The sequence below is a fragment of the Lampris incognitus genome, chromosome 10 (assembly GCF_029633865.1).
Source record: "Lampris incognitus isolate fLamInc1 chromosome 10, fLamInc1.hap2, whole genome shotgun sequence".
NCBI classification, from domain to species: domain Eukaryota; kingdom Metazoa; phylum Chordata; class Actinopteri; order Lampriformes; family Lampridae; genus Lampris; species Lampris incognitus.
The window spans coordinates 36838145-36864236 of record NC_079220.1 but is presented as its reverse complement, the minus strand read 5'-3'; the positions used below and the strand labels follow the sequence as shown (position 1 = coordinate 36864236).

The following is a 26092-nucleotide window of genomic DNA, read 5'->3' as shown; positions in this document are numbered from 1 at the left end:
GCAATTTTGCCATGTGTGCACTCACCAGTAGGGTCTGCTCTACCAAATCTCTCCTTAAGCATGTCTATGGCAGCTTCATAATTTATCTCCGTTATTTTCAGCCCAAATCAGGGCTCTTGCTGATGGACCCACGAGGTATGACTTGAGCTATGTAAACTTTTCAGTTTTGGTCAGCTCTCTATTCTTATGGATAGTGGTCTAAAACTGATCCCAGAATTCCTGCCACTTTGATATTTCACCATCATACTTGTTCATGTACAGTTCGGGCCAGTGGCGCCGGAGCCGTAATCCTGTACGCACCGTGCATACATTTTTTTTATGATTTTGTTCGTTTTTTGGGGGGGGGTTGTTTTGTTTTTTTGCCACTCACGCCGTTTGACGCAAATGCATTCGAAGGCCGATCATTGGTGTTAACGTCACTGGTTAATAGCGCACAGTGCGTACAGGATTACGGCTGCCGGGGCAACTTTACTGACGGCGTGTTGTACAGTCTGTTTGAACGGGTACTCACATCGCTCAGCCGAGGCGACCTCTATTCGCTCGCTCTCGCTTCTTCCCTCTCAATCATCCTCGGTGCACGAGCTTTCCAGAGGTTAACATTATCCTGATAATTCAGTTTTTACTATGTCCGCTTCCAGCTCGTCCATCGGTATCTCCTCTTCAATATCGTTTTCTAATTCCAGGAGATTCTTTTCCTTAACCGACAACATGGACAGTAGGTCTCATAGGCGGTCACAACTCACATCAGCAGCAACTTAGTTGTAGATGCTCGTACAACTCCGCACCTTTGTTTCAGTCTCTGTAAATGCTCCATGATTTTCTCTGGCTCTTCTTTAGCTGGTAAGGTAGCTAGGCTATCAGCAGGTCAGATATTAAATTCTGTCCCGGGTTTTGGCACCAAAATTTGTGGGGACTTAGCTGCAACTTCTACAAAAATGACTGGGATGGACTTCCGGTTTGACTAATGGCGGAGTAGGTTACAAACTGGGAGAGCTCTGTTGAAATCCTGGCTAACTTTTGTTGAAATGTACTCAACTTCCACTACTCTTCTTCTTCTTTCGGCTTGTTCCCTGTTTCCCAGGGGTCGCCACAGCGGAATCGACAGTTTCCATCGGTACCCTGTGAGGGCACAACACCGATGGCGGTCTTGTCAATCCGCATAATGATCTGGCAAAATTTTACGTCGGATGCCCTTCCTGACACAACCACTAACCCTATGGACGACTCAACTTCCACTACTACTCTGCGTAAATCTTCGCGAAAGACTATCAACGATGGGGCAACCAAACAAAAAGCATAACCAACAGGCAAAGGACGATAATGACCAAGTTAACCGTGATGACAAAGCACAAACTAGCCAAACTAGCGCTGTGGAATGAGAACATTCACGGACATGTAGCGCTGTGGAAGCTAGCAACTCGCCACTAACCTTAATGGACATGGAGAAGCTGCTGAAGGCCATGGAAGGATGTATTATATCCAAACTAACTGTCCAATTCTCTGCTGATCGGGAAATTATTGACCGACACGATCAGACAATCGTACAAATGGAAACGACGCTCAATGACATGCAAACAAGACTTATTTCCCTAGAATCCTTCTGTGTAGACCTGAACAAAGAAAATTAAGCACTCAAATTCAAGTTGGATGACTTGGAAAACAGATCGAGGCGCAACATTTGTATAACCAGCACACCGGAAAAAGTTGAAGGCTCACAACCTACCTCTTTTTTTGAAGCATGTCTTAAAGAAATTTTTGGTGCTGGCGCGTTCCCCACCCCTTTAGTTGTGGACTGGGCTCACAGACTACCCACTCCACGGAGGAAACTCACGTCCATTCATCGCACGGATCCACTAATATCAGACGAAGCAGCACATCCTGAAGATAGCAAGGGAGGCGGGAATCCCGCAGTTTTCGTGGGCCCGAAATACACATCTACCCGGACTACAGCGTGGCGGTCTCGAAGAAAAGAGCCGTGTACTCGACCGTCAAGTTGCAGCTGAGAAAATGCTGGCTTTACATGCAGAATGTTTTTCCCTGCCAAACTCCAGGTCACCGACAAGAATGGACAGAAATTGATTTTTCTTTCTCCCCCCTGAAGCATCTTCATTTCTTCAGAATCGTCTGCTACGCACAACCCCTGCGCCGATTGTTTCTTGAACAACCATCTATCACGCCGGTGGTGGTGAGTAACCTCTGTGGAAGGTGACTGGATGTTTTGCCGTTTCCCATTTTTCGTATGATTTGTTTGGCAGGTTATGTGTTTGTACATAGCTGTTAAAACGACGTAGTCATAATTTTAAATTCACAACTATACGGCAGTCACAGATTCATGTGAATCACTACTTGTCTAGCCTCCAAGAACAACAGTCGGTCACTAACGGCTCCAACGACTGTCATGACCACTGAACAATTAAGTCTAAAGTAACACCCCCAACGACCGTCGCTGCTAAACAAATGCAAATCAATAGCTTCGATAACGACGGTCGCGGCCATAACATCGGTACACAAAAGAGCCACGCATATCTATGGCTCGGGCGTTGGTAAACATCTGATCACAAAGAGCCACGCATACATCAATAGCTCTGACAACGACTCCTAGAGGATAAATATCTGAGTCTCATCACCAGCCAGTCAGACTAGCTTGGTCTAGTCAGAAAGGCACGAACAGAGGAAGCCTCTTGGATGAGAGGCGAAACGTCTTCACGGATATATACCAAGTCCAGTTGCACTTGATTCAACTCCTTTGGAGAATCCCTACTTGTGTTTATCGCGGTCATTTTGATGTGCAAGTTAATGTTCTGTTAGATTATGAAACGTTTTCTTGGTCTGCCCTATTTAGTACCACTAATGTACGTTTAAGACAGTTGAAAGGTTAACCAAAACTATTTATTTTATTCTTTTCTCTCGCGGCGGTGTCAGTACTGAAGCACAGGCTTGGACTCAAAACGCAGACTCATTCTCAGTTCACAAAAATCAGTCCTTTTAATAAAAATGAGGTCGGTACACAGGTGATCAGATAACAAAGCAACAGTGTCCAAAATCGGCAGGTGAAAGGCGAGGTCAAAAAAGGCAAAAACAGGTCAGGAAACTGTAGGGCTCAAGAAACTCACACAAGGGGAAAAATGCTGGAACGCTGTCACAAGGAACAAGGCGAACTGGCCCAGAAGGAAGGGAACACTAGACTACATACTCTGGAGGAGGGAGACACATGAGGGCAGGAAGTAAAGGACCTGAAACGAGACGAGAGGTGAGTATCAAAATAAAACAGGAAGTACAAGACAAAGAACACTGGGAGAAACAAAAGATAACTTAACTATCTAGACGGAGCCTGACAGTACCCCCCCCCCCAACGGCCGGCTCCAGACGGCCCAGGGTCACCAGGGTGGGCCCGATGGAAGTCCCGGATGAGGGAGGGGTCCAGGATGTTGCTGGCCGAGACCCAGGAACGTTCCTCCAGGCCGTATCCCTCCCAGTCGACCAGGTATTGGGAGCCCCGGCCCCAACACTGGACCGCCAGGAGCTTGCGGACAGTGTAAACAGGGCCACCATCGATGAACCGAGGGGGAGGAGGGGGCCTGGAGGCAGGGACCAGAGGGCTTTCTATGGCCGGTTTGATCTGACTCACGTGGAAGGATGGGTGGACTCTCATGGCTATGGGGAGTTTTAGCTTGACAGCAACTGGGTTAATGACCTTGGAAATAGGGAATGGTCCCACAACCCTGGGAGCGAATTTCAGGGACTCCACTCTAAGAGGCAGGTCTTTAGTGGATAGCCATACCCTCTGGCCGCTCCTGTAAGTGGGGGCTGGGATCCGCCGCCGGCAGCCGCCTTCTTGTAACACTCGGAATTGTGGAGCAGGGTGCGTTGGGCCTGGGCCCAGGTGTGGCGGTAGCGGCGAACCAGATATCCATTAGCACACTGAAAGGGGGAGAGACCAGATGAGAGACATGGGAGAGACTTGTGTGCATACTCAACCCAGGTGAGCTGACTGCTCCATGTGTTGGGGCTCTGCGAGGCAAGGCAAAGTAGGCTGGTCTCCAGCTCCTGGTTCAGCCGCTCCATCCGACCGTTGGTTTGGGGATGGTGGCCAGATGAGAGGCTGACGGATGCTCCCAAGAGTGAACAGAAAGCCCGCCAGAACTGTGCCACAAACTGCGGGCCCCGGTCAGACACAATGTCCCTGGGGAAGCCATGGAGGAGAAAAACATGATGCAGCATCAACTCGGCTGTCTCCTTGGCCGAGGGCAACTTGGGCAAGGGAACAAAATGGACCATCTTTGAAAATCTATCCACCACCGTGAGGATGGTGATGTTACCTTCGGAAGGGGGGGAGACCAGTCACAAAGTTCATTCCGATCAAGAAGTATTTTTTTAAGTCATTAGAGAAGAGTATAACTTCATTTATCTGGAATGGTAAACCACATAGAATTAAAATAAGTGAGCTGCAGAGACATAAAATAGAATTAAAAGAAGTGTACTGCAGAGACATAAAATAAAAAGCTTGCTTGCCTTGCTCTACCTAATTACAATTATTATTATTGGGCTTGTAATATCAAGAAACTATTATCCTGGATGGGGGAGTGTGTGCAAGGCAGCTGTGAGGCCTAGGTATAAATGGAACACGGTTCCAGCCCATTTTATTTATACTCTTTAATTTGTACCTCCTCACCTCCTCCTCAAAGCCAATTTTCTTCCAACTTAATAGTGTGCCATTCAGTTAGAATTTGGTCACAATTTAGGAGACATTTTAAGTTGCAGACCACATCAGTACTTTCCCCTATCCAAAATAATTACAACTTCCCGCATTGTCTCTCTGATTCTACCTTAGGTGTTTGGTTCTCAAAGGGAATCAAGTCACTTTCTAATTTATGCGTTGATGGAAAATTCTGTTCATTTACACAACTTTCCCAAATGTACGATCTGCCAAAATCTCACTTTTTCAGATATCTCCAAATCTGACACCTTGCCCAGAAAAACATTACTTCTTTTCCAAATTTGCCAACAAACAATACAATCGATCACATTCTTTCTTTATCCCCACACTGCAAAGGCTTGATATCAATTCAATATGACAGAATAAGTAATATCTCCCCTCATTCATAGCAAGTTATTAGGAGACTTTGGGAAGAGGACCTTGGAGGGGAAATGACTGATGATGACTGGAAGGCTGCAATTGGCCTAATACATACCTCCTCACTATGTGCAAGACACAGCTTAATACAACTAAAGGTTGTTTTGAGAGCACATTTGACCAATGCTAGACTGGCCAAAATTTATCCTAATGCAGACCCTCTCTGTCCTCGCTGTAAAAGTCAACCAGCAGATCACACACATATGTTCTAGTCATGCCTTAACCTTAACACATTTTGGGCCAGTATTTTTAATGCCTATAGCAAGATGTTTCAAAAAGAAATTCCTCCTAATTCCATATGTGCCCTATTTGGTTTTGCTCCAGAAAATCGCACCCTTAAAGGTAAAGCACATGTAATCATAGCATTTACCTCCTTGCTTGCTAGACGTCTCGTTGTTCTCTCATGGAAGCAACAAGAACCACCTAATTTTTTCCAGATGGATTAAAGACATTATGCAGTTTTTAAAACTTGAGAAAATCAGAGACACCCGTCAAGGCTCTATACAAAGGTCTATGAAGAATTGGACCCCCTTTTTCGACTATTACAAGAGCTTGTGAAAAAGACAAAGTGCATGAAAGTGGGTGAATCCGATATTGCAATCTCAGTAGATGGACAAGATGTAGAACACCTAGAGAGCTTCAAATACTTGGGTTCAGCTAAGAACAATGACGATGATTGTACAGATAACATAAAAATCAGAATTACCCTAGCAAAGAAAAGAATGATGGAGATGGTACAAATATGGAAAAATAGGGGAATAAGAAAAGCAGTGAAAGTGAGTCTACTTAAAGCACTCATCTGGCCAGTGTTGTCATACGGAGCTGAAAGTGGGACATTGAAGAAAGTGATGGTAAACAGAATTAAGGCTGCAGCGATGTGGCTTTATCATAGGATGCTTCAAATAAGTTGGACAGAGAAACGAACGAATGTGAGCACCCTTAATGAATTAGGAACAAAAAGAGGACTAATGGCACATACAATGAAAATAAAGTTATCATTCTTTGGGGCATACCTGTTGTCCAGGTGTAAGTAAATTAACAAAGACCATCTATTGGGAACTACACCAACAAAGCACAAGAGAGGCTGACCAAAATGGCAGTATCATGATAACATCAAACAATGGCTTAGTCTGAAAATATCAGAAGCAACAAGATCAGCTCAGGTCAGAAAGATCTGGAAGAGATTTGTTTGGCAAAAATGTCATCCTGATGGTGCTGGCAACCCTCACTAACGAGGAGGCCTTGAAGAAGAAAGAAGAAGAAATTAGAGCTTACAAATCCCACTCGATAAGGAAGATTAGAGTTAGATATAGGAGGCAGAGAACCCCCCCCCTTTTTATGATTATGTACTTCCATATACAGTGCATCCGTAAAGTATTCACACCCCTTCACTTTCCCCACATTTTGTTATTTTACAGCCTTATTCCATAATGGATTAAATTCCTTTTTTTCTCATCAATCTACATACAATACCCCATAATGACAAAGCGAAAACGGTTTTGTAGAAATGTATTAAAAATAAAAAACTGAAATATTGCATGTACATAAGTATTCACACCCTTTACTCAGTACTTGGTTGAGGCACCCTTGGCAGCGATTACAGCCTCAAGTCTTCTTGGGTATGAAGCTACAAGCTTGGCACACCTACTATATTTGAGGTATTTCTCCCATTCTTCTCTGCAGATCCTCTAGAGCAGTGTTTCTCAACCCAGTCCTCAAGGAACCCCTATCCTGCAGATTTTCTTTGCAACCCTGAATAGGTACCTGTTTGTAGTAATTCAGCAGTGAATGTCAGAGTTTGCACACCTTGCGTAATTAAGTGCTGTGAGATGATTGGTTAAGTAAGTACAAGTAGAGCTACCTATGCAGGGTTACAATGAAAATCTGCAGGATAGGGGGTCCTTGAGGACTGAGTTGAGAAACACTGCTCTAGAGGTCTGTAAGGTTAGATGGGGAGCGTCGCTGCACAGCTATTTTCAGGTCTTTCCAGAGATGTTCAATGGGGTTCAAGTCTGGGCTCTGGTTGGGCCACTCAAGGACATTCACAGACTTGTCCCGAAGCCACTCCTTCGTTGTCTTGGCTGTGTGCTTAGGGTCGTTGTCGTGTTGAAAGGTAAACTTTCGCCCCAGTCTAGGGTCCTTAGCGCTCTGGAGCAGGTTTTCATAAAGGATCTCTCTGTACTTTGCTCCATTCATCTTTCCCTCGATCCTGACTAGTCTCCCAGTTCCTGCCACTGAAAAACATCCCCACAGCATGATGCTGCCACCACCATGCTTCACTGTAGGGATGGTATTAGCAAGGTGATGAGAGGTGCCTGGTTTCCTCCAGACATGACGTTTGGCATTCAGGCCAAAGAGTTCAATCTTGGTTTCATCAGACCAGAGAATCTTGTTTCTCATGGTCTGAGAGTCCTTTAGGTGCTTTCTGGCAAACTCCAAGCGGGCTGTCATGTGCCTTTTACTGAGCAGACGCTTCCGTCTGGCCACTCTACCATAAAGACCTGATTGGTGGAGTGCTGCAGAGATGGTTGTCCTTTTGGAAGGTTCTCTCATTGCCACAGAGGAACGCTGGAGCTCTGTCAGAGTGACCATTGGGTTCTTGGTCACCTCCCTGACCAAGGCCCTTCTCCCCTGATTGCTCAGTTTGGCTAGGCGGCCAGCTCTAGGAAGAGTCCTGGTGGATCCAAACTTCTTCCATTTACGAATGATGGAGACCACTGTGCTCTTCGGGACCTTCAAAGCTGTAGAAAAATTTTTGTACCCTTCCCCAGATCTGTGCCATGACACAATCCTGTCTCAGAGGTCCACAGACAATTCCTTTGTCTTCGTGGCTTGGTTTCTGCTCTGACTTGCACTGTCAACAGTGGGACCTTATACAGACAGGTGTGTGCCTTTCCAAATCAGGTCCAATCAATTGAATTTACTACTATTACTGCTATTGAGAAAAAAAGGTGAAGGCAGCTTAAGGCTGCGCTTCCAAAATGTAACCCTTAATGCCCTGGTTACCCCTGAAAACCAGACTTTGAATGTTACATCAAACCCGGACTGCGACCTCACTCAATCTGCTCTTCCAGCAATAAAACAAATATTTCACCATGGTACTGAACAGTCATCATACATTCCGTTGCACAGTTCGTATGAAGTTCGTAAATGTCCACTCATTTAACCTGTCAACAGTGTCCGTTCCATGAAGAACGAAAGCGCCTGACAATAGCCGAACACCTTGTTTTAAAAACGAATTCCTCCTTAAGCCCAGTGCTAAAGTGGACGAAGTCAAGCGGCAGGGAATACTCACAGGAGGGAGGTGGGAGGAAAAGGGAGGAAACATCCAAACTTGCCGAACAGATTCGCTGATGCCGCTCCTACTGCAGCGCGGTCCGTCCACCTCAAACACGGCAGCCGTCATTCATTTCCTCGTGTCTCGACAGCCTACCCGAACTCGCACAACTCCTTTTTGCCGCTGATACCCTTTTGGTTAAGTTATTACAATCAAACACTTCTCATCCACACTTTCACCATCTTCCTCAGGTAGCCGCCATGTTCTTCTTCTCCCCGTAGTCACAGAAGTCCCGCCCTTTGCCACTGTTCCTCTCCTTCGACCGGAGCAGTTGAGTTACGACACTGACTGATCTCGCCGCCACGCGATCACGTGGTTCATGTACACGTCAATAGTTCCAAACGATCCCCGCGCTGTCAAGTTATTATAGGAGCGATCAGTGTGACGTCCAAATAACGTCAACCTGTCTACCGGGTGGCTAGCTTCGCGGAGTGCAATGTTTATACAACACAGAAGGCAGAGTCGAAACGCGTCTGTAGCAAGGGGTCTGTAAGGTTTGTCCCATGTGTGTATGAAATAAAGAGCATAATAAAGTAATTTTGAGTGCAGATTAAATTAAACTATTGTTTTTGTGTTCATTTTATATTCAACTTGCTGTGAATAACGTGTGTAAAAATCAATACAAAAGTTTGTTGGATTATGCTCTCTAGCGTAGCTAACGTTATTTGTGTTGGAGCCTAGTCCAACAGTGGGACATTCAGCTCAAACCGGTCTCGAGCATAATATGCCTATGTCCCGTCTCGAGACATATCTCTCGAGACATTTGTCCACCTCTGGACGTTTTGCTCCTAACGGACACTTGGGACATTTTTGGATCGCCTAGCTGAATGAGAAGGTAAGGAAGTGTTCGCGACTAATTAATTAATAATTCTGTTGAAACAAAAATAAAGTAGTAGGCCTAGCTATAGAAAGCTGGGTGTTCCATGAACAGTATTGTATGTTGCTTTCATTAGAAATGACGCGATCGGGGATTTACGTTACTTTGACTGATGTAAAATGTGGTTAACGTTAGCTAGCGGGTGAAACGGGTACACAATCTCCCACTACACCACGGCAACAATGTTAACTTTTACCTGTAATAAAATGTCTCCCACAAATCCGGTCATGAATGGATGGTTTCCATCCTCCTCCCAGTTCAGCACAAGCAAGTTCTCCCGGCAGTTTCACTAATTTTGTAACGTTAGCAGTGCTCTTCGTCCGTTTTACCCTCTGTACCCACAGACTTCGCTGGTTAGATTTAGATTTATCTGATGGAAAACGGAGAAAGCCTAAAAACTAATTTGCCAGGGTACATTTGGCACTACAGCCCCACACACAGCACGGTTTCGGCATTTTGAAAATTAATTTGTCTGTTCAACTAGTGCTATCTAACCGTTATGTACGTTAGCTACTAGGCACTACCCAACTACTAGAATCCACCCGGAAGTACGTTGCCGCTCTTTGTTTACAAACATTCTGATCTCATGTATAGGTCAGACAGCAGCGAGTGCGATATTAAATGGTAAATACTAAAATATGAAACATGAAACCATTTCTTTGTACTTCTAACTGATTTTACATTTATTGCATATACTTTACTGTTAATTTGGCATGTGGAGTAGCGGAGTGACAACTTCATAAGTTACTTATCAGGGGTGAAAGTAGGATTAAGTTCTTGCCGGTACTACTACTCTAACCATCGCTTGACATTGTTCGCCTCCTGCCCCTAGACAAGCATCTCTGAAGACACGTTCGATTTTATAAATGCCTGTATAGTGTGTAAACATTAGAAACACTTGACATCATTTATAGCAAATTATTTATTTTGGTGTATAAAGTGCAACAGTATTTATAAATAAACTTTCAAAATGTCACCCGTCACTTAGCACCACTGTGCATGTTTGATTTGGCTGACACATTAACAGACGACTGTGACATTTAGTTGGAGATGCCATAAGCAACTTCCTCATCTTGTTAGGAATGCTTCTTCCTCCACTTTACTTGTATTCGATGAACCCAAGGTGGGCTTCTTTTGTATTCAGATGTAGGACATGACTCAAAGACTTCACCTCATCTTCTCCAAATCGAGGATTGTCGTGTTCCCAGTTGTCAGGGTTGAGGATTGCCATTTGACTGATAAGACTGTTGTAAGCCTCTCTCCGGTTGGCTACAACACTGGCTTGTGGTTTGTTTGCTGCAGTTGTGAAGAGTCTTTCTTTCATGTTGACACACATTGCTTGGATGAACCGAGCAGAGTTGATGATGGGAGACCTGCCAACACTTAACTGTTCTCGCTTGAATTACATGACTTCCTCTGCCTGGTTGGCATCAACTGTATGTTGTCCTGGGTAGGTACTGAGGCTTTCTATGCATTTGACATACATTGTCATGGTATCATGGGCCTTTGGGGGTGTGGTCTTCCTGTTCTGAAGAATTTCTGTAAAGTCCTTGAGTTCAGTCAGGACGTCTGCCATTGTTGCAAGGCTTTTCACAAAGTTGATGGAGCACAACTTAAAGCAGACCTTTGAATTTTGCCCTCTCTTTGTCGTCCCTTGTCTTATCCACTGATGCCTCACAGAAATGTTGTGCCAAGGCTGGATAAGACTGCCAAACTGCAAGAGACTGCCCTGGATGAAGACGCTATCTAGTGAACACTGAACACTTTTCAAATCTTCTTGAGGGCAATGTCTAGGTTGTGAGCACATTCACTCAGCTCCCGCTGTTTTTTTTTTGTTTTTTTTTTTGGTGACTGGCTATATAATGAATATAGGCTGTCAAGAAAGGCCTGGAAGTCTTTTGTTCCACCTGTCGCATCCAGTGCCTGGTCCACAGCAAGCTCCAGTCTGTGATTAAGGCAGTGCCATAGTACTATGCCTGGGAAGTCATCCTGGAGCAGCTTCCTAACACTTGACTTCACTCCCAGCATGACACTGGCCCCATCACTGCAAAGTCCAATGAGGAATTCCAGCAGCAACTCAATGGTGAAGTCATTCTTCAACAAGCATCCCATGAGCTGCTCCTTGATATGAGCAGCAGACAGACTGTTCAGCTCAATCAGATCCAATGGAAAGGCAATGGGCTCCAACTTTCCATCGACACTAGCCTTCAGGAACACAATTTGTGTTGATTTATGCCCACACTGCTTGACCCATCAGCCAATACTGTGATCTTACTCCTGGTCTCTATTATCTTCTTCAGAAGTTCCTGTTTCATCTGTGATGACCGATGTTCAATAATATCAATGCTGACAGTTTTGCTGTGCAAAACATGCCCTAGATCAGCAGAATTAGCTTGCTGCAGGTCAATCAGACTCTCAAAGTCTGTGAAAGGCTTGTCGTTTTTGGCCACATAGTATGCCGTCCTGAATACCTTGGCAGTAGAAGCAAATGCAGTCTCCTGACTACTGGCATTCACATTCTCAAGTACTTTTTTCTCTGCTTTCTGAAGAATATTTGTTGCTTCTTCATGTGCTTTGGAGTTCCCATGTTCATGGATATTTTTTTGCGCAGTGATAGAAGTTGGACATCCCTTGAGCTACCAAATGGGGCTATCTTTCCCTCAGCCCACTGAATAGCAATACTGACACCACTTGATGCCATTACACCCAGGCTCTTTACACCACGGCATGTGGTGCAGCCTAGCTTTCCATTATGAGCATACAGCCATTCATTTTTGCACCTGAACGGTCTTCTTTCCATATAGAAGGGTAAGTTCCTGCCTCCTCTCTCTGGCCCTCAACTGTTTTACATAAGAAGAAAATAACTAAATTAGTAAAACAACTAAATTCATTAACAGTGGAATAGTTTACTAGTCTCTGTCTTTTAATTTCAGGTGGAATAACTTCTGCATTTTCCCATCAAAAACAAAACACTTAAAGAGTGCACCACATAGCCTACTGATGTGTTCTGAGTAATCATCATATAGCTGTTTTCAACTGGTGGCTCGTGGCCCCCTGGTGGTCCTTGAAGGCATTGTATATTAGTAATAGAAGCGCTATTGCAATAGATGAAGTTGATGTCTCTCCAGAGTGTGTAGCAGGTACACTTCGGGCAGGTAGTGTTGATGACAAGTGTTCACCTGCAGGCACAGTCCAACATGGTGGATACAGTTAGACACACACTATGAGTGTGTGTGTGTGTGTGTGTGTGTGTGTGTGTGTGTGTGTGTGTGTGTGTGTGTGTGTGTGTGTGTGTGTGTGTGTGTGTGTGTGTGTGTGCTTGTGTGTATTACATTAACATATGCATTATTAGTAATAGAAGTGCTATTGTAATAATGTGCAATAATAAACTGGACTCACTTGCTGCAGACTGTGCTGCAATAGATGAGGTTGATGTCTCTCCAGATTGTGTAGCAGGTAGTGTTGATGACAAGGGTCACCTGCAGGCACAGACCAACATGGTTGATACAGTTATAGACACCCACTGTGTGTGTGTGTGTGTGTGTGTGTGTGTGTGTGTGTGTGTGTGTGTGTGTGAGAGAGAGAGAGAGAGAGAGAGAGAGAGAGAGAGAGAGAGAGAGAGAGAGAGAGAGAGAGAGAGAGAGAGAGAGAGAGAGAGAGAGAGAGAGAGAGAGAGAGAGAACTCACCTGCTATCCAGTAGCAGAGTCCTCAGGTTGTGCAGTGGTGGGCGTGGGCTTATCCAGATATTTCAGCAATGCACCTGGAAATTATACAGATAATAATAGGCAAAAATACTGAGTAGCCTAACTAGCTGACATAATTTCCTGTGGCTATACTGGCCAACTATGTAAAACACATTTATAGTACAGTGTTAATCTTGCTCTGCTAAATTAACGCTTTAGCAGAGTTATTTTGTGCCCATTACCATTTGCAAGTTACAGATGGAACTAGGTAGATGGTGCTCTAATAATACCAGTGAGGTAAATGTAGACGTAGCTATCTAGCTAGCTAAGTTAGATGACGACAGGTGGCAGTTCATATGCCAGCTCGGCAGCTCCCATCATTAGCTAACGTTAGCTGTCAAGTGGCCCGCTTTGAACATTTGCTTGAAAAATGCCAGTAAACACAAAAGTCATGAGATATATTGTTTTCCTTGCAAATAGATGGTAGTAATATCAGTGAGGTGAGGTAAATGATCTAGCTAACATCACGGTTACCAGCTCCAGGTATGACAGGATATAACGTTAGCTAGCTGCACGGCTAGTTTTTAACCTTAGCTTGAAAAATGTCAAAATACAAAAACAGTCATCAGACGTACCTGTTTTCCTGCCGTCTTTCCTCCTCCATCTTTTTTCGACTCTTCCGGTGTGCTCCAGGAGGCTTTTTGTTGGGTTGGTTGCCTCTCTTCATATTATTGCTGAGACTAGTGACTTAAGATATTTTCCCCGAAGCTCACCTAGTCGCGAGTGTGCCCGGCAGGGGGAGGGGGCACAAACACTATTTATTAGCGATTCATAATAAATTACTGCTGTTAATGCTGACATAACATGAGCAGCTGTGTTTTCTTGTTAAGATGCAGTCGTTACTGATTGTGTTGGCTATGTGACAACAAGCAAGCTGCTTTTGCTTCCCCTCAGAAAAGTCCCCTACTTGCGTACCGCTTAGTACCGGATCTAAATCTTTTAGTGGTACGCAGTATCGGACTGTACCGGCCTACTTTCACCAATGCTTATATCACATGTGCTTTTTGGAGGGAAAGAGTTCGTTCGTTCGTTAGCATACACTGTTAACACACATTACATAACCAAGTTTCCCGTTGGCTTTATTTTAACCATCAATCAACCTCCCTTTACATTCCCTTTGATAATATCAACGGTTTTGGGCATACACTACCCATCAACTATGTTATTGGGTTCGATCTACTTGTACTGTAAGATAAGATAAGAGACTTTATTGTCATTGTGTACACACAACGAAATTTCGTTTGGTGACTCTCAGACCAGCAACAAGGTAAATAATTAAAAAAGAAGAAGATAAAAACAAGGACAAACAACATTTAGTATAAATAAGTGAGGTAGTAAAAATAAGTGAGGCAGCAAAAGCAGCAGCTTTTAAAGTTCAAAATAGTAAATGGGGTTATTGAACATAGTTGTCCATATTGCAGCGGCTTTAGTACCAGTTAGTCTTCAGCAGCTATAGGCAGGTGTGTGTGGGGGGGGGGGCGATGGAGGCTACACCTCTGGGGAAGAAGCTGTTCCTCAGCCTGTTAGTCCAGGTTTTGATGGTGCGGTATCTTTTCCCCGATGGCAAGGGAATGAACAGACAGTGACCTGGGTGTGTTGCATCTTTGCTGATGTTGCTTGCTTTCCTCTGCAGGCAGCCAGCATACACAGCATCCAGGTTCGGGAGCACAGCTCCCACAATCCTCTGTGCTGTCTTTACCACCGGGGCCAAGTCCTTCCTATTCTCTGCTGTGCAGCTGGCATATCACACTGTGACACATTGACAGAGGATGCTTTCTATTGTGCTTCTGTAAAAGTTGACCAGCAGCTGAGAAGGGAGACTGGCTTGTTTAAGTTTCCTGAGGAAGAAAAGCCTCTGTTGTGCTTTCTTCACCAGGTGGGAGGTGTTGAGTGACCATGTTACCTGCATTGTCAAAGATCTGTCAAACATTATGACAAAGGTGGTAACCCTAGCTCCACCACACAGCCCTGATATTATCCTGATATGAGCCCTGACTTTCACATACGTGATCGTAAAAAGACTCTCTGCTGACTGAATAAAGGGCAAGTTTCCCTGATTATTTTTTTTTGGATGCTGCCTACAGACATAAAGAGTTGTTTACAAGGTCTGTTTGGTTTGTTTGTTTTATGACAAGATATATGCCTAATTAATGAATTATGAGCAAACAGTGAAGCTATAGCCGACCAAAGCATTGTGTCCTCTGCTCAAGCTACACATGAATGCATTGTAGCGATCTGTGAGAAGAACCACAAACTTGTCATAGTGTATTTGATAGATAGAGTAATTATCTGAGCCTGTACAAGTTGTGTGGCATATTGTGTCAGATGAGGTCTGATTTTTCGTATATTGTAGAGGGTGAACTGAGCAGTGGCATGTACAACTCGGTCATAACATGGGCAATTTGTCCTTTTTAGTTATTCGTGCAATAATCCATACAATAAATATCAGAGTAAATAACCCTGCACACTCACAATAAATGTCCACCTGAAAAATACACAATGACCGTAGCAACTGCTCAACATATTGTAGCGAAGGGGGGAGGGGGGCAACCACAGGAACTGCCGCGGCGCGAACCAGTATCGCCCGCACCGCGAGAGACATCGCTGACCGCTCGACTAAAGGGTCTGACCCGTCAGCCAGCGGCCAACGTGTCTACTTATCCATGCACGTTACACTACCTCCCTTCTTTGGGAAGCGCGTCCCCTCGCTGAAACGTATCAGCTCCTTCACGCCTCTGGGCGCATACGCTTCCGATGGCCTTATGGTCTCACCATCCCACTTCTGACAGCAATGTAGCGAATTCGGGGGGCAACCACAGGAACTGCCGCGGCCGGCACGCCAACCCGTATCACCCGCACTGCGGGAGACATCACTAACCGCTCGACTATAAGGTCCGACCCGTTAGCCAAGGGCTACCGAGCCTATTCATCTGTGCACGTACCCGCCTTCGGGAAGCGCTTCCGATGGAGGGCACCGCCACAGCCGGGACGCGAACCCGTGTCTCCTGCACCCCGGGCGACAACGTTAACCAGTCGACTAAAGGGTCCGACCCGTTAGCAAAGTGCTAACGTGTCTACTTATTCGTGTACGTTACACTACCCCGCTCCTTCGGGAAGCGCGTCCGCGCGCTTCCCACTTCTGACACCAATGTAGCGAATTGGGGGGGCAACCACAGAAACTGCCGCGGCGCGAACCCGTGTCTCCCGCACCGCGAGCGACAACGTTAACCAGTCGACTAAAGGGTCCGACCCGACAGTCAAGTACTAACGTGTCTACTTATTCGTGCACTTTACACTACCTCCCTCCTTCGGGAAACGCTTCCGATGGCCTCATTACACTACCCCCCTCCTTCAGGAAAGGAGGAGTGGCGGTTCCCTCCATCGGCAGTTGTGGCAGTTCCTGTGGTTGCCCCCCCCCCCCCGAATTCGCTACAATATAGATAAAGGGAAAGTTGGCCTGTACACAAACTAAATGTTCATGGCTTTTGCCTCCCAACATTAAGGATGTGTCAGAAGTTAGAGAAATACATTTTCGATCAGCCAGCAAACTGAAAGATACTCAAACAGTTAAATTTACACCAGGCTTAAAGGAACATCAAGGTATTGCTGAATCACAAAAGAGTAAACAGGCTCTCACTGCTCCAACTGCCACTGAGATAAATGATTTATTTGAGAAACTTAGTTTGTGCAAAAAATAAACCAGTTATATTGAGTGTTGTACGCTCCTTTTCTGAGTCCTTTGTTCCAAAAACTAGGCTTAAACAAACAATTCTTGACTTATTTGATGAACAGTATCTTGACATGGATTGTCATACTCTATTGCAAGCATGCACAACTGTTAGTATCAACTTGACAGCATCTGATATCAAGTTAATTGAAGAGGATATAAGGGAGCAAGCAAGCGGAGGTTTATTTTACAAACATAGGACTGGGAGGATTGGTGCCTCTGTTAGTTAGCAGGTCAGCCATACAAACCCAGCACAACCCTCTCAGTCTCTGATAAAAATTATTTGTTACCCAAGCATCTTCAAGTTTGTGTCAGCAGCCACTGATCATGGTTGCAAACATGGAAAGTCTGCAGTAAAAACATATGAGGATTTTATGAAACAGCATCATGTAAATTTTAAAACTGAACAATGTGGAATATTCATTGATGAAGGCCATCCATGGCTACATGCAACTCCAGGTTTTATGTGCAATTGGGACTGTTGTGGTCTGGGGTGTGGTGAGGTTAAATGCCCATATTGTTTGAAGGATAATGATTTTAATGCCCTTGTATCAAAGCGCAACTCGTGCTTGTTTGTTTGCGGTTCAGAGTATCTTCTTAAAAAGAACCACCAGTACTACTACCAGGTGCAGCAGCAGCTATTTGTTACAGATAGATCATACTATGACTTCATTGTATGTGGTGTCAGTGATTAAAAAAAAAAGAGGCAGAGCTGGTTATGAACAGGATTCTTCCTGACCCTGCACATTGGGATGTTTTTCTGCCACGGCTTATGCATTTCTGGAGATACTGCATTTTACCTGAAGTTCTTGGGAGATGGTACACACAGAGAAGAGCTTTGCAACATATTGAGACTGTCAATCAAAATTCAACATGCTTTTGCAGAATGGATACAGAGTCAACACTTGTTTCTTGCAGTAATGAGTCATGTCCCATCACTAAATTTCATGTCATGCTTAAAGATTGCTGACATACAAAGGAACTGGATCTGCCCACTTTGTCAAACATGTAAGGGCAAAGTTAAACATAAAAACCCAATAAAGAAAGCCTTGTTCTCAATAAAGCTTTTGAGCAAACATCTATCTGCATTTGTAACAAAGAGCTAAAGAAAACTGACAAACTGTTGGCATGTCATAATGACATCTGCAAAAATGGAACGTTTTTTCATTTGCAATGCATCATTTACAACCGCATGCTTGCAAAGTTAGCTGTGTCTCCAAGCAAAATCAAATCCATCATGCAAATAAAGATGAAGATTTGATTATTACTGGAGCCAGAATTGGTGATGCTGAGAGGTTTGCTCTATACTCATTAAGCTAACAGATGAACAAAACAAGTTAATTTTATTGCCTTCCAGTTGGCTTGATTGGGATATCATTCGTTATGCTCATGTTCCTCTTCAAAATACTGGTCCATCTATCGAAGGATTACAAAGACCAACTTTAGGGCTATGCAGAAACTTTCCTAGAGTCAGTGGACAATTTATACAGATACTACACACTGGTAATTCACACTGGGTGTGTGTTAGTACCGTTGGCAGTGATAATGGCTTTGTCAACTTGTATGACAGTCTTTTCAATAATATAAAAAGAGGTCGAGGAACAAGTTAAGAATCTTGTTGGGGAAGAAAATTACTTGGGAATCAGAATTACAGCAGTGCAGCAGCAAAGAAATGGTTGTGACTGTGGGATTTTTGCTGTTGCATTTGCAACCATCTTAATCAATGGCGTTGATCCACAGACAGTCCAGTTCATTGACTCAGAAATGAGAACCCACATGTACAACTGTTTTATAAATAAAAAGCTTGTACCTTTTCCTGTTTATTAAATTCTAGGTTTCACAATATTTGGCTCATAGAGTAAACTAACTTTGCAAGCTGCCATCATCACAGCAATTTTTAATGGCCATTAAATTTTTCAAGAATCTTGAAAAATGAGCCACCAAAATTACTGTATCTTGAATCAAGATACAGTAATTTTGGTGGAGCCACCGCCTCTGGAAATATGGTGGCCACATCCATAGTAGTCAGGAGATACTCATTCCCTTTTTCTTTTTCTTTTTTTTGGCAAAGGGCCAACATAATCAATAATTACTCGAGAAAGGTCCCTCCATAACAGGTAGAGGGCAGAGAGGAGCAACTGGAATTGTCTGGGTGGGCTTTCCCACAATCTGACATGGATGACAGCTACGACAGTACGAAACCACGTCTTTATGCATTTTGGGCCAGTAAAAATGTCTACTGATTTTCTCTTGTGTTTTACGGATGCCTGAATGACCTGCTAAGGATACTTCATGGGCTAAACGCAGGACTTCCTTCCTGAAACTCTCAGGCAACACAATTTGAGTCATAACGGTCCATGGTTCATCAGCAGGACTATCACAAGGCCACAGTTCCTCAGCAAGACCCCATCTTGGAGAAATAAACCTTCAGCCACAGCCTTCATGTCCTCAGCATTATCAGCCATCTGTCTTAATAGAGCTACAGAAGGATCTTTTCCTTGCTCTGATATAAGGGCTTCCTGAGAAAACTGGGAGCAGGGGGGCACCTCAACTAGTCTAGCAAAAAAGGTATCAGCCAAACCACCAGACAGTTCATACTTCTCACTGAAATGTCCCTTTTCAGCAGCCAGAACCTGAGCACGTGTCACCACACATGCCATAAACAACTTCAGATGTTCTCTCTCCAAAGTCATGGTCTCAGAGACCTCACAAGGTGTCTCACTCACAACAGGTGTCACACAAACCTGAGTACCAGCCAAATCATTGCCCAACACAAAGGCAAGGAAGGAACAATACCCACCACTACTGGTCCATTTACAATGTTAGATGCCAGAAATACTTTGTACAAAGGGGCACTAACAAAAACACCTCCTACCCCCGTCACTGGGGTCGAAGCTTTTAAATAGGTGGCGGGCGGTAGGTCTATGACACCCTGAACCATTAAGGTGTGTGGCACCTGTGTCCCTCAAAATTGATATAGGGACCATTTTGCCATCAGCTGCACCAGAAACTGCTCCTTTTGACACAAAACCTTCAAACCCCTTCACTATTGGGCAGGAAGGCAGGTTCAAACTGTCCACTTCACAGGAACTGATCTAAGTCTGGGCTCTAATCAATCCCACAATTTTCCCATCTCCATTTTTCCGCTTCAGACCGGAACAACTGGCCTTTATATGGCCAGATTTTCTGCAATAATGGCAGATGACATCTTTGTGGAAAAAATAAGGCTTCTCATATCTTTTCCCTGGCCATGGAGACTGAACAGAGGCGGGAGTAGATTCTGCCCCACCATGCCTGTCAGTTGCAGCCTGCCTCCTATCATGTCTGCCAAACTTTCCTTTCCGTGGCATTTCTCTGTGAGTTAACTCATAAAAATTTGCTGCCATAGCAGCTTTTCTTAGCTCAGTAATGCCCATCTCATTTAGATGTATCTCCATATGTCGGGGTAAACTGGTTTTGAACTGCCCCACCAGCATAAGTTGCCAAAACTCTTGAAAGGTGTGAGTGTTAGTGCTTGTTAACCACCTGTCAAACACAACTTCCTGTTGCCTAGCCAAATCAAGGAACGTTTAACTTGATTTTCGCTGCAGAAACCTGAACTTCTGTCAGTAGGCTTCTGGCACCACCTCATAGGCTGCCAGAACCACCTTCCACACAGTATTATAGTCTCTGCTGTCAGACACATCTAATGCAGCATAAGCTTCCTGGGCTCTGCCCTCAAGCACACTCTGGATAAGCAACGTCCACCTATTCTCAGGCCATTCTAGCTATTTCGCAATTTTTTCAAAAACGTCAGAGAAAGTGCCCACATGTTTAATGTTTAATGTTGTTGAAGATATCGCAGATCTAGGCTTGCGTGTTTACATCCGGCTATGGATGTTTAGACCAGAAGAACAATGCACCCACCCCCGTGCCTAAGGGCGGGAAAACCACACCTCTAATCATTTGTCAATGAAAACCAGTCCAAGTAAGTAAGAAAAGAAGAGGGAAAATGGCAGCTATAACCCCTATCACTTCTAACACTGATCAGGTTCATGGATAGTTTGTCTCTCTTGGTCCCACTAGGCTGTGTGCCAAATTCTGTGCTGATAGGTCATAAATTGAAAAAGCCCTACGGGAATAAAAAACAGGTTAAAAAAATGCTAGTTAGCAAAAATCCAATGTGACAGATTTTAATGGTCCTTTAGGAAAAATTGTAGAGCAGGGATAGCTGGATATATGAACCATGTTTGGTGCAATTTGATAGCAATTTGAGAAACATGAGAAGGAGAAGATGGAAAATAACAATAACTAGAAAGGTACTTTTATTGAAGAAACAGTGTGGACGAGCTAAAGGCAAAAGCTGAAAAAAAAAAAGTTAAAGAGTGCTTCAAGAGTTAAAACAATGAAATTTTTTTAGGGTATAGATGTAATATTGAATTTCCAGGTGGTTTACATGTGGTTCCTAGAGTGTTGTAAGTTGATTGCTTTGGGTGTTTCTGGTGGTTGCTGAGTTTTATTAGATGGTTGCAGGGTGTTGCAAGGTGGTTACCAGGGTGGTCCTGGTGGTTGCCAGTTTGTTGCTAAGTGGTTGCGAGGTGGTTGCTAAGATGTTGTTAGGTAGTTTAAAGGGTAGTCCAGATGTATTCTCTGTGGTTACTAGGCTGTTGTGGCTTGTTGCTAGTGTGTTCCTGGCGGTTAATAGGGTTTATCAGGTGGTTGCATGATGTTGCAGTGTGGGTACTAGGGTGTTCCTGATGGTTGTCAGGTTATCATTACGTGGTTGCCAGGTGGTTGCTAAGGTGTTACAGGTGAAATATAAGGTGTAAGAGGTGGTTACTATGGTGTCCCAAGGTAGTTGCATATACACATATACCTAAACTAACACATATATCCAAAAAAAAAAATCACTGTCTAAGGGAACAAACGCCAGCCAGGATGAGTATCGGAACTGTCGGTCTGCATGGGCTAGCAGTTAGCTTAGCCTGCCCGCTTCCCCATCCTGTTAGCCCACCCTCAGTGCTTCCTCCTCGGGAACAGCTCTAGGCAGGGCCTGTGGTCATTTGGCCCACCAGATGCAGCAGACAAGGCTCCCCCAGCCGATTCAACACCAGCTCTCCCAGCCAAATACCCTCGTCACCAAAAACACCACAGTCAATGCCATGTGAGGCTGCCGCCAGACCACCCTCGGTGTTGTCAGAACTGCTGGTCTTCATGGGCTAGCAGTTAACTTAGCCTGCCCCACTTACGCATCCTGTCTGATTACCCTCGGTGTTACCTCCTCGGTCGCAGCTCCAGGCAGGGCTGTGGTCCCTGGGCGCCAGCTCTCCCAACCATCAAACATAGACAAAACTTAAACGCAGACATGGACAAAGACACTGCATGGACAGTACTGGGTGAAGTCGCTGCAAACGTGAATTTGCGCCACCATCTTCCCACACCGGTATTGGGTGAGGCCACTGCAAACATGAATGCATAGTAAGTTGGAGTGATAGTAAAAGTTGGAAGAGTAGTTGGAGTGTTAGTAGCTGGAGGAGTTGAAGTAGTTGTAGGAATAATAAGAGTAGAAAGAGTAGAATGAGTGGTACGAGTGGTAAAATAATTAGGAGCAGTAGGAGGAGTAGAAGGAGTAGTATTTATAGGAGTTGTTAGAATAAGGAGGAGTGGCTGGAGAGGGAGATGAAGTAGTATTAGGAGTAGAAGTAGGAGTGATAGCAGGAGTTGGAGGAGTAGAAGGAGGAGTTGGATGATTAAGGAGTCATAAGAGTATTAGAAGAGCCTGCCCTAGTTTATTTTACTACCTTGTAAGGTTATGGACCAGCAGCTGTTGTGAGCAAATAAAGTGCCACACGGTCTCAGCCACAATTCAGAACCCCCCTTGTCCAGTGATTTATTCTTGCCGCACAATACCCCATTACACACAAAGAAACACAACGCAGGGTCCCAGGGTGTGTAGAGAGGCTCCAGCACCAGTGGGTTACATCTTTACACACACACACACACACACACACACACACACACACACACACACACACACACACACACACACACACACACACACAAAACATCATTTTAACTCTTAATGTAGTCGTGTGACAGTATCCATGGGCACAAGCACAAGTAGCGGACGTTCAGATTGGAGACATTACGAGTTGAAGGAGTTGCAACTCCATAGCACCACCAACCGTTCTGTATGAGAACTGCAGCACAAACTTTTACTCTAAACAGTAATGATCAATATTATTTTATTGTTTTTCTTTAATGCTTATCAACATGTGTATGACATATGTTCATATGTTTACTATTAACCAATGATATGATTGCACGTGTTGAACACAGCTGTGGTTCTGGGTCCGTCTGACAGACTGTAGACAGAACCGGATGTGATTGTTCTTTATATCCATAGGCTGCTCTCTCTCTCGCTCTCCTCCCCCCTCTCTCTCCCCCTCCCCTCTCTCTCTCGTTCTTATGTTGCTGGGACTGGGGCGGTGGAGTAGCTTTGCTCCCTGTGTGCATGCACCATTAAGTTGACTAACACTCTGCTCGATGTGCTCATGTGGATGTGCTCATGTGGACGTGCTCATGTGGATGTGCTCATGTGGATCCGCTCATGTGGATGTGCGGAAGAACACAGACATAAAACAGCTCCTAACACTTTCCTAATGATCTTCATCTTCTTTACAGCCCATTTTGTGAGGCAGCTGAACGATCGTTACTTAAATGAGGAGCCAGTCACACATATCACGATGTGAGGGAATGATATGCATATATAATGTTGTCTGTGTTATGAGGATGAGGATCATCAGCTACATGTCAGGATGTGGTGGACACCCTACCACACTAAACAGTGTAGTGAGAGTGACAAGATGGGACACAAAAAATGGATGACATGAGACAAAAAGTTGCGTAAATGAAAGCCATAACATTGCATACGGTACGGTATGCATTTGCCTGGCAAGAGCGCAGCACATTTAGTGGATAAAGTACCAAGTCATTTTAAAGCCTCCTTATGGAAGGTCGCAGAAAGTTGAATCAGTTCATCTGGACACGTTTATTGAGAGAAACATTTTATCTAAGTGAGCTCCTCAGTCTCAGCTGAGCATAAAGACATCTTTATGGAAGGGTTGAATCCATACTCAAAAGATGATGTTGCTTAAGTGAAAGGAAAAAAGGGGAATTATTCCCTCGTGGACTTAAGGAAGAAAAAAAAACTTAATGTTTCTCCTTGAAGAGTATTGACTCCCTAGAGTGCTGTTTATTTACTTGACTGGCAACCAGTGGAAGTGATACACCAAATTCTCTCGCTACTGATTTTCCACATTTCATGCTTTGGGGTTCACCAGGTACACCATGTCCTCAGCAGCCATATTCTGTCCCAGTCTCCCATCAGCACGCTGCCTTGCTTTGCACCTGCCGTCACACCAGCGAAGCAGTCAAACCTGCAGCTGCCACGGGCTGAGGAGTGGCTGTGTGGTTCTGCTGCTGAAAGTCCCCCTGCTCGCTTATCTTATCTTATCTGCTCTCTTATCTTCTTATCTGCTCTCTTATCTTATCTGCTCTCTTATCTTATCTTATCTTATCTTATCTTATCTTACCTTATCTTATCTGCTCTCTTATCCTATCTTATCTGCTCTCTTACCACACCAACCTGCGATGCGCCCGACCGCCTTTCAGTCACACAGCCTGTCCACTGAGGGATTGTGAACATGCTCTGTGCATCTGTTTTGTCTACAACACGTTGTGGTGGGACCTGCTTACCATTAAGCTTTAAATAAAGATGATTTATTTACATGACTGATATGCAATGTGTTCACTCTGGTTTTAACCTTTCAGTGACGATGTCAGAGAAGAACCCAAACACTGTGCAGAAATTCTAGTTTTGGTTCTGGTTTTATATTTTTTCTACAGTTTGCATAAACTGATATTTTCATTGTATCATACGTTGCTGGGAGGTATTGGTGTTGCCTAGCTGAACCGCAGTGGAAATTGCAAACACAAAATATATCGTTATCTCCAAATGAATAGCATATGATTCTTTCACTACATTGCCAGGTCATTCAAAAGCGAGGCACACTTAGCAGTGTGACGTTCACCTTGTTCGGTCTAAGCACACACTATTTTTGCTTTTAGTACGGATTGACTACATGGTTTCGTTTATGGTCGTCAAAGCGGCCCGTGGCGCAGGACGCATCTGGCCCATGTTGTCCTTACCTTGATGAGTTTGCACCTGATCTGCGCGGACACCATATGGCTGTTTCGCAGGTTGCCCACACGGAACATGAGACACAGTTTCCCATCACGCTGAGAAATCACTGCGTCCTGGCTGAACATGAGGGTCTCTGCGCGTTTCTTTGGTTGGGACATTTTTATGAACATGCAGCCGATGAGAAAGGCGTCCACGATGGACCCCAGCAGCGACTGGAACAGGAACAGAATGATGCCCTCCGGGCATTTCTCCGTGATGTAGCGGTACCCGTAGCCGATGGTCGCTTCGGTCTCAATGAAGAACAGAAAAGCTGAGGGGAAGTTGTAAACGTTGGCCACGCAGGGAGTGTAAGATGAATCGTGACCATGATTTAGGTCTCCTCTGATGTAAGCGATGATCCACCACATAAATGCCATAACCAGCCATGCGACGGTGTAGGTTAGGATGAAGATGAGTAGGTTCCACCGCCACTTCAGGTCCACCAGAGTGGTGAAAAGGTCAGAGATGTATCTGCTCGTCTCTCCGCCGAGGTTTCCGTGCTGCACGTTGCAGCGCCCGTTCTTCTCCACGAAGCGCTGGCGTTTCTTCTTCGCCGGCGCTGAAAAAGTGGTGGCCCGGTTTGTATTTACAACCTGGTAGTCCTCTCCAAATTTTCTTCGTAGGGCAGCCATTACTTGTTCTGATTTCTCCTGAAGTAAAGAGTAAATCACATGCCGTTTACTTCCGTTTGCTTGAGTTCCAAAGGCTGGTTATCTGCAGTGCATACAATTGACTATGACCATTCCCGCGGGCAATGATGTAAATAGTTGATTAATATGCTAATAACAATGCTGGCATCCGCTAAAATTGATAAATTCCACCATTCCTCGAGTTTTGTAGAGCTTAGTGTGGCCTGGCATCAGAAGAGCAGGTAACCGAAGGTGGGACACTTGCGCGCTCAGCTCCGGCTCGAGCCACAACATGTGATGCGCTCAACCACAGCGCGAATGAGACCAGCGCGAGCGGCATCTGCCATTCCCAGCGTGTTGGGGCCAGGAGGACATGAAGAGTGTGTGTGAGGGAGATATGGAGAGAGGGAGGATAGGGAG

The 26092-nt window shown here is 44.7% G+C and overlaps 1 protein-coding gene across 1 annotated transcript in view; it reads right to left on the bottom strand.

Moving 5' to 3' along the window:
• The window catches only part of kcnj19a (potassium inwardly rectifying channel subfamily J member 19a), a 100318-nt gene extending 74643 nt beyond the window's left edge, over positions 1–25675 (bottom strand). The window contains exon 1 of the mRNA XM_056287339.1: positions 25010–25675. Within this exon, the coding sequence (XP_056143314.1) occupies positions 25010–25675 (666 nt within the window). The remainder of the gene's footprint in view (positions 1–25009) is intronic.
• Between the last annotated feature and the right edge of the window lie 417 nt (positions 25676–26092).